Genomic DNA, 9,344 nt, shown 5'->3' with positions numbered 1-9,344 from the left:
TATAATGCTGGGTTATTTTAACCCAACGCTCGGTCAAATATGGACAAACCCAAGAGTTAGGTTTAAAATGTATTTAACTGACAGACGTAATGACATATTACCAAACGGTAAATCATCATCGGTAAACATCCTGCTGTGGAGCGGTGTTGAGTAACAATCCCCCGGACGCGTCTCTGGAGCTGCTTTCTGCTGATTTACGCGCTTTGCGTTTTCATCTCGACATAGTTCGTCAGAGCGCCGGAGATTTGCCAGGAACACAGCCTTCCTCAGCCTCCCCTCCTCTTCTTCACGCTATAAAAGGCTCTGAGCAGCTTCCACAGGGTCAGTCCGAGACACCGGCTTCCAGACAGACTCCACTACTCACACACTTGTTTGACTTTCAAGGAAAGTACTCTGGGCTGAGCTGGAAGCACTCGAGAATAGCAAGACTCGGAATAAGGTAAACTGTGAGTTTAACTCTCTGTTATATGGAATTACATTGCATTTCCAAAAGAACTTGTGTGTGTGTTGAGCATTATAAAAATCTGAAGACTCATCTTTTTGAAGCAGGCTTTCTTATGACTATTTTTATCAAGCTATTTTATATTTAAGATGTCTTTGTATTTGTAACGTTTTCATATTTCATTTATTTGAAATTATGTTTGGCAATGTTTTATTAACTGTTTGTTGTAAGGCAACCTTGGGTGTCCAGAAAGGCGCCATTTATATATAAAAAATGAGTTATTATTATTATTATGCATTTGAATAATTCTAATCTTGAACAATTCTTTACACCAAAAGAATTTAGATTGTTAAGAGTGCACCACTACCACAATTATTTCCATAGCTTAAAGAGATAGTTCAGCCAAAAAATACAATAAAAATTACTCAATATTTACTCTTCCTCAACTTTTTGAGTTTATACATTCTCTTGAATACTAAAGAAGATCTTTTGACAAACGCTGAAATATTTAACCCCCATAGTAGGAAAAACAAATACTATGCAAGTCAATGGTTACAGGTTTTCAGCATTTTTCTGAATATCTTCTTCTGTGTTCAACAGAGGAAATTCAAGCAGGTAACAAGTAAATGATGACAGAATGTTCAGGTTTTGGGTGAACTATCCCTTTAATTGCACTTAAATGCATTGTTCAGTGTATTAAAGTTGAATATTGCCTAAACTTTCAGAGGATGAGTTAGTTTTTTCTCCTTTTTCGTTGGCTAGTCAGTATATAACTTAAATATAGTAACTTAAAAGCTGATGTTTGCAGTATGTTTTCTGTATTAAGATGCCTAGCCAGGGTATTTAGCTTAAAATGCTTATTTTTTCATTGTCTTACTGTTCAGCATTGAATGAACTGGATTGAGCTGTTTGCTACTTATTATGTGCACCAGTGGTGATGCCGGAAACGTTGAAATGAGTGAACTTTGGAGAACTTTATAAAGTAGAGCATCAAACTAGCATCATAAATAACACAATGCTGTGTTATATTTCATTGAAAACGTCCTTGAAAACTTGCAGAAGCAAAAGTACTTGTAAACAGTATGCAGATGAAGCTGTTTGGTCAACTTAACTAAACATTAGTAAACCGTATAAGGCAGGTGTTCTTGTTTCATGCAAGCTCAAACATTATACATAATGATGCACCAACGCAATCTCACGGCAATTCGTAACTTTTTGATTTAGTGGCTAATTCGTATAAATTCGTACGATCTAATTTGTACAATTTAGTACGATTTGCTCATTCCCCAGTGACGATTGGGTTTAGGGGTGGGGTTAGGTGCCACGCCTCCTTTTTAAAATCGTACAATTTGGTATGACTGAGCTCGAATTCGTACGAATTAGCGACTAAACAGACAAAACGTAAAATACTTACGTTTTCTCGTGAGATCAGGCTGGATGCACAGATATTAAGAGACCCTTGTGTGTGGTATTGCATGCTGCTATGCTAAAGCAATTGGATATTTTGGTCATAAGGTGGCAAAACATTGCAAGCTTAAAGGGATAGACACCCCCAAAAATTTAATTCGGCCATCATTTACTCAACCTTGACTTCAAAACCAGTTTGAGTTGTTTTGTTCTGTTGAACACAAAACAGTATATTTTGAAGACCGCTAGACATCCATAGTAGGAAAAACCATTGGAAGTCAATAGTTATATTTCAATTCACCTATTTTTGTGTATTTTGCATATATGTGCATAAAAAAAGGTTGATGGGAACGCCAAGATATGCATACATTTTGAAAATGTGAATGAAATATGTATGCGCATAACTGAGTAGGATAAACTTTTTACTCAATAAGAAAAGGTGCACATAAACTACGACGGAAACACTTTTACCGAACAAATTCCAGTATGCTCATTAAAAAAGTCACGTGATTTTGTTATAGGAGATCATTTTATGATAAAAATGTGTGTGAATGAACAAACTATGAACAATGTGTGTGTGTGTGAATGAACAACACACTGTAAAACATCTGAAATGTTTTGGTCATTCTAAAACGATGTAACCATTTCAGTATTAGTGTTATATTATGGGTGAAACAGTGGCGCAGTAGGTGTCGCCTCACAGCAAGAAGGTTGCTGGTTCGAGCCTCGGCTCAGTTGCCGTTTCTGTGTGGAGTTTGCATGTTCTCCCTGCGTTCGTGTGGGTTTCCTCCGGGTGCTCCGGTTTCCCCCACAGTCCAAAGACATGCAGTACAGGTGAATTGGGTAGGCTAAATTGTCCGTAGTGTATGTGTATGTGTTTCCCAGTGATGGCTGGAAGGGCATCCGCTGCGTAAAACAAATGCTGGATAAGTTGGCGGTTCATTCTGCTGTGGCGACCCCAGATTAATAAAGGGACTAAGCCGAAAAGAAAATGAATGAATGCTATATTATATTATTAATGACCTCCAGAACTGCCAAGAGCGTCTGTGCTCCGCATCTCACGCCTTCAAACGCCACCACGTGTTCATTGCATGTCGGCATCGTCTTCTGAGGTCATTTAATAAATAAAGAAAAGATTCACACAGCTTCTCCTACCAAATTCAGTTTTTGCTTTTGATATTTGGCGCCAGATAATCAGGAAGTGCTGATTTTGTTCTCTTTGACTCGTTGGATGAAAACGCTGCTTTATTCGCACGTCTTTTATGCAATATTCCAGATTTTCGCTTAAATTTGATTAGCATTTTTGGCTGTAAACATAGCTAATGGTTGCTAGGTCACAACATTCTTCAAAATATCTTCTTTTGTGTGTTCATGTAAATGATGGCAAACTTTTCATTTTTGGGTGAACTATCCCTTTATCTAATAGAAACTGTCAGGTATAGTGGGTGGGTACAGTGTGTAGGGTCAACCAAACGGACTGTTTTACAGCAGAAACACTATTAGATTGGTTTGATTGCTCAGATTGACAGCTCTCATCATGATATGTAAGACCACTAACCAAAAAGCCATATAAAACTTACAGATGGACCACCTGCCAGTGTTTTGGCTGGTGCTTACGTGAACCAGGTGCCCGACCGGAGTTTTCCTTGCCCTCCTGTCTGTCATGGTTGTATAAAATTCAGAAGAGGGACGAGACGGCACTGAATGTGAACTGGAGCAGTGTTTATTCAGGCTGGTGTTGGATGTCGAGTCTTTGCAGGGAGACAGAGAAGCACAGTCAATTTTGAACCGAAAAGAGAGCGTTTTAAAGGGATAGTTCACCCAAAACTGAATATTCTGTCATTATTTATTCATTCTACATTTGTTCCAAACATATCAGAGCTTATTTCTTCTGTTGAACACAAAAGAAGAGATGTTGAAAAAAGCTGGAAAGCTGTAACCATTGACTTCCTTTTGTTTAGACGTCAGTGGTTATAGCTTTTCAGTTTCCTTTAAAATATCTTCTTTTGTGATGTTAAACAAAAGAAAGAAACTCATAAAGCTCTGGAACCACTTGAGGGTGAGTAAATAGTGAGTACATGTTCATTTTTGGGGGGAACTACCCCTTTAAGTGAGGTTTTAGCTTTCTGATAAGCATGCTGATCTTGGCACTTGCTGTTTGTTCAAACAACTTGCTTAAAATGAGCTGAAACAACACAATTCTTCAGTTTTCAGAGGGGTTACACCTTAATTTTATGTTCAATCCACTTAAATTTGTAAAAACGAATAAGTAAACTTAATTCCTTCATGTTGTCCCAACACAATTCGATTGTGTGGAACCCAGCTTTTTTTTGGGCAGTGTGATTCATTGCAGTTTAGTTGTCCGCAAGTGTGCTAGAAATGTCCACTTTTCTCCTTCACCTCCACCCCCAATAAATAACTCAAACGCTCAGCCCTCAGCCGCTGTCCAATCCTGGATATTTCCATTTCTGGAGAAAGTCAGTCCGGGACACAGAGGGATCTGCTGTGATAAATGTGTGAATGAAAGAGCTGCCGATGTCAGGGATTTATTCCATTCGCTCCTCGTTGCTAATGAATTACACACTTCGTCATCTCTGGATATTAAATGAAGTTCTGAGATCAAACAGACCTGCTGGTTCACCAAAGTGCAGTAGATAATCAAATGAGATTGGATTTATGAAGGTTTTGAGTAATTATGAAGGTTGCTGTGTTTTTCTTTTGTCAGTAGAGGTGTTGATTGGACAGTGCTCAGCATAACTGAGTGCACCCCATTTTGAAAATTTTCTCAATGAATGTAGGCAGTGTATTTTGGTGCATTAAAACAAATCAGATTTATTAAACAAATATATTTATTAAATTAATATTTTAGTCACCAAACATATTAAGAAATTAAAAGATAATACAATTCAATTTAAGCAAAATATTGCAAAAACAAAACAAAAAAAAAAATTACAACCTACAAAATTTCAACAAAAATTTGTCAATTTTTTTGCTTCTCTTGATTTTTGTGAAGTTTATTTATGAACTAATTTGAGAGGAGCACATGCTTATGATTGAGAGCAGCTGGTCCTCCTTAACTAACGCACGGTTTACCAATCAGACGATTCCTAAATCACTATAAATAACCAGAGTATCTTACCTTAGCCATCTTCCTCTTGAAGAATCCCCCCTTCCACCCCTACTCCTCCCCTTTCCTTGTCAAGGCAGCACGGAGGCCAATGATTAGCACCACTGCCTCACAGCAAGAATGTCACTGCCTCAGATCTTACCTGGCCAAGTCTGCATTTCTGTGTGGAGTTTGCATGTTCTCCCTGTGTTTGCGTGGGTTTTCCCCGGGCTCTCCTGTTTCCTCCCACAGACCGAAAATATGTAACATAAGTAAATCGACAAAACTAAATCAACATCATAGACAAGTGTTTAATTCAGCATACACTGTCCATAGCTATTCATAATCTACATTCACCATTATCAAGCAGGGGAGTTCTCGAGACCTACCTGAGCTCAGACTCCCTTCTCGCCCTGCAACGAGAGGGAGCTCAGGGCTCTCTCCCGGAACAGCATGCCAAAACACTTTATAATCAATCATCAGCTAAGGGTGAACGCTTGAACCATCTTTTAAAATTAGTATTTAATATTTTTCTATGACATATACATTTGGGTGTGCTAGTTTTTGGACCGTTATCTTAAGTTATTGTGTTAGATAAGCTCCAGATTTGGCTTCAGCACTGACTAATCTAATGTATATGCACAAAATATAATATTGTATAGCTTCCTATTAAAATATGAATTTAAAAGAGAGATTTGTTAGGGGTGTACTTATATATGCTGAGCACTGTATATGTAAGTTTATTATATGTATTAGTTAATTACTAATAATTTGGGTATTGTTTTAAAAATAGTAATCAATTTCATTTAAAAATTCAGTGTTTCTACTGTAATGTAGTGATAAAGTTATGCTTTACAGCAGGGGTAGGGAACCTATGGCTCGGGAGCCACATGTGGAGCCACAAATATGTGGCTCATCAGCTGTTTCCCTTCAATAAAAAAATAAAACTGTAACTAAAAATCAGTTTCCTATTAAAAATACAACTAAAATTTAATTTATATTGTATATTTTTACAGCAAAATGAATAAGAATAAGAATAAAAGCATGTTTCATCCAATACACGTGAGTGGTGATGGCAAAAAGAAAAAAATTCTATAAATTATCCTCTCTTAATATATGGACTTGCTTAACATGTGATGCTTCATAAATATCCCCAATGGCTCTTTAAAAAAATGCATTTGCCAAAAAAATCTGAAATGGCTCTTTGGCAGAAAAGGTTTCTGACCCCTGCTTTACAGTAAAGCAAATCACCACTGAGAAAAACCAACGCATTATGGTAAGAATTTGGAAATAATGTGATGAGCTGTCATAAATGTATTATCACAATCAATCTTTCATTTTGGCCTAGTCTCTTTATTAATCTGGGGTCGCCACAGCGGAATGAACCACCAACTTATCCAGCATATGTTTTACAAAGCGAATTCCTTCCAGCCGTAACCCATTACTGGGAAACAACACTCATTCACACACATACACTATGGACAATTTAGCTTACCCAATTCCCCTATAGCGCATGTCTTTGGACTTCTGGGGGAAACCAAAGCACCCGGAGGAAACCAACACGAACACGGGGAGAACATGCAAACTCCAACTGACCCAGCCGAGGGTCGAACCAGCGACCTTCTTGCTGTGAGTTGAATGTGCTACCCACTGCGCCACCGTGCAGCCACAATCAATCTTATTAATGTAAAAAATGTAGCTTACTTAATACAAATGGTAAGTAATTATAGGGTCAAACCAATGATCAGCTACTGCACAACCTATAGATGCATCTCATGTAGTTCTCAGATTCATCAGTAATGATTGTTATTATTGGATTGTGTATGTGTTCATCTATTTATGGTGAATGTTTAGTCAAGTGTGATTAATGAAATTCCTCTTTAAAGCCCTTCTGTCTCTTTGTGAGTAAACAAATGAACGTGTGTTTACCATCCAGCATTTGCTCCAACAACTTTCCCAACACTTCTCCTCATGGAAACCATATTTCCTTGCAGATTTTTGAGAACAGAGTCTACTGTAGAGTCCTGAAATCATCAACGCTGCAATGCACGCTCTGGTTTCCATCGCTCTGCTGTTTCTCGGAGTCAGTTTGTCGGCTTCGCTCTTCCTCCCCGATTCCCTGGAGCTCAGTCAGTTAATGCAGCGCTACCAGGAGGAGCTGGAGCCCAACAGCACTAAACCTGATGCTCCTGTCCGAACCCGCAGAGCCATCGAGTGGTCGGACCGAGAGGAGATCCTGAAGCTGCACAACAAGCTGAGAGGAGAGGTTCAACCCACTGCCTCCAACATGGAGTACATGGTGAGAATCCACCACAGTTTGCACTCAAAAAAACACTGGGGGAATTAAGTATTGAACACGTCCCCATTTTTCTCAGAAAACATATTTCTGAAGGTGCTGTTGACTTGATATTTTGACCGGATGTTTGTAACAACCAAAGAAATCCATATATGCAAAGCTAATTAGTTTACAAATTAAGTTATGTGTAATAAAATGAAAAAAAAAGTATTGAACACATGAAGAAAGGGAGGTGTAGAAAGGCATGGAACGCCCAGACAGCAGCTGAAATCAGCAGAAATTGGCCATTGTAAATTAATATTTGCTACTTCAGTCCAACATCTACATTAGCAGGATGATGAAGATGAAACCAGGGTGGACATTTCAGCAAAACACAGCCAAGAAAACTCTCAAATTGTTTCAGAGAAAGAAAATCAAGCTGTAGAATGGCCCAGCCAATCACCTGACTTCAATCCAGTAGAAAATACAAAATAAAGCTCAGATTTGATAGACGAGACCCACAGAACCATCAAGATTTTTACACTGTTGAAGTCTGTGAAAAGAATCACACCTGAGCGATGTGTGTGGCTCCATATGAGAGGTGTCTTGAAGCTGCCATCACCAAAAAGGTCTTTTTTATAAAGTATTAAACACATATCAGTAGTTCCAACACAGTCTCACGGCAATTCGTAACTTCTTGATTTAGTGGCTAATTCATATACATTCATACGATCTAATTCATACAATTTAGTACGATTTGCTCATCACCAAATGACGGTTGGGTTTAGTGGTGGGGTTGGGTGCCACGCCTCCTTTTTAAAATCGTACATTTTCGTATGACTGAACTCATACGAATTCGTACGGATTAGCCACTAAACTGACAATATACGTAAAATACTTACGTTTTCTCATGAGATCAGGCTGGTAGTTCAGTACTTTCTCCTTGTGTCATTCCATTGTTATTACACCTAACAAAATTTTCTTATTTCTTATTAAAATCTGGTTTAATTCCATGTCAACAGCCCCTTTCAATTATTATTCCCTGGAAAAAAATGACTCGTTAAACACTTATTTCCCCTACTGTAACTAGGAAATCAGGAATGAAATATAATCTAAACTAAACTAGTGAGTCACCTTCCTAGAAAGCATTTTAGGTCATTACAGTTGTGCTACAGACACTGCGATTGTTTCAAAAGGTAGGGAGTAACATTATACTGAGTTAACTTAAAGGAACACTCCTCTTTTTTTTGAAGATAGACTCATTTTACTACACTTTTGTTTTAAACAATTGAGTTTTACCATATTTGAATCCATTCTTCTGATCTGCAGGTCTGGCGGGAGCACTTTGAGCTTAGCTTAACATAAATCATTGAATTGGATTGGACCATTAGCATCTTGCTTAAAAAATGACCAAAGAGTTTTGATAGTCTTCCTGCTGAAAGTTTGACTCTTCTGTCTGAAAAGTTGCTATTTTCTAGGCCGATAAGGTTAGGAACTTGCTCTCATTCTGGGTCAAGGTTTTCTGGCGTACCATGCTGCAGCAGTTACCTACCTAGGAACTATTTTAGGGACCACACAATGTAACTACATTCATAAGCGTCAAGCTTTAAATAGTAAATCTATCAAAACGCTTTGGTTATTTTTGAGGGAGATGCTAACGGTCTAATCCGATTCAATGGTTTATGCTAAGCTAAGCAAAAAGGGCTCTCGCCAGAAACAAAGATCGGCTGAATGGATACAAGAATGGTTAAACTCAATTATTTAACTCCATTTAAGTTCATAAAAAAATTGAGTAAATCTGCTGCATATTTCTCTTAAACTTTAAATGAGGGCTTGACCAAAAAAGTTTCAGAACCACTGCTTGGAACATAGATTTGATAATAATTTGATGATACTTTTCGAGCCCCCAAATGCTCTTGTCGTGTGAATGAACAACCAAAACACAAACAGTTTTTATTTCACTCTGAAGGTAACTGTCTATGTAGTTCACCTGGTTTACTAGGTTTCAAAGCAGAGGTTCAATGAGTTTAGTCTGCAGCAAAGCTTTTTTTAATATATCGACCACACATGTGGAAAGCTGTACAAAACCAGCACCCTGCTCTGTGTTAATGACC

At 38.0% G+C, this 9,344-nt stretch overlaps 1 protein-coding gene across 1 annotated transcript in view; it reads left to right on the top strand.

The window, feature by feature from the left end:
- Positions 1–239: 239 nt before the first annotated feature.
- crispld2 (cysteine-rich secretory protein LCCL domain containing 2) overlaps positions 240–9,344 on the top strand; it is a 43,412-nt gene continuing 34,307 nt past the window's right edge. The window contains exons 1-2 of the mRNA XM_056462390.1: positions 240–439; positions 6,950–7,254. Of these exons, the coding sequence (XP_056318365.1) occupies positions 7,000–7,254 (255 nt within the window). The 5' untranslated portion in view covers positions 240–439; positions 6,950–6,999. The remainder of the gene's footprint in view (positions 440–6,949; positions 7,255–9,344) is intronic.

This window comes from Danio aesculapii, chromosome 7 (assembly GCF_903798145.1).
Source record: "Danio aesculapii chromosome 7, fDanAes4.1, whole genome shotgun sequence".
NCBI lineage: Eukaryota > Metazoa > Chordata > Actinopteri > Cypriniformes > Danionidae > Danio > Danio aesculapii.
The sequence above is the reverse complement of the archived record's forward strand: the minus strand, read 5'-3'. Positions and strand labels throughout refer to the sequence as shown.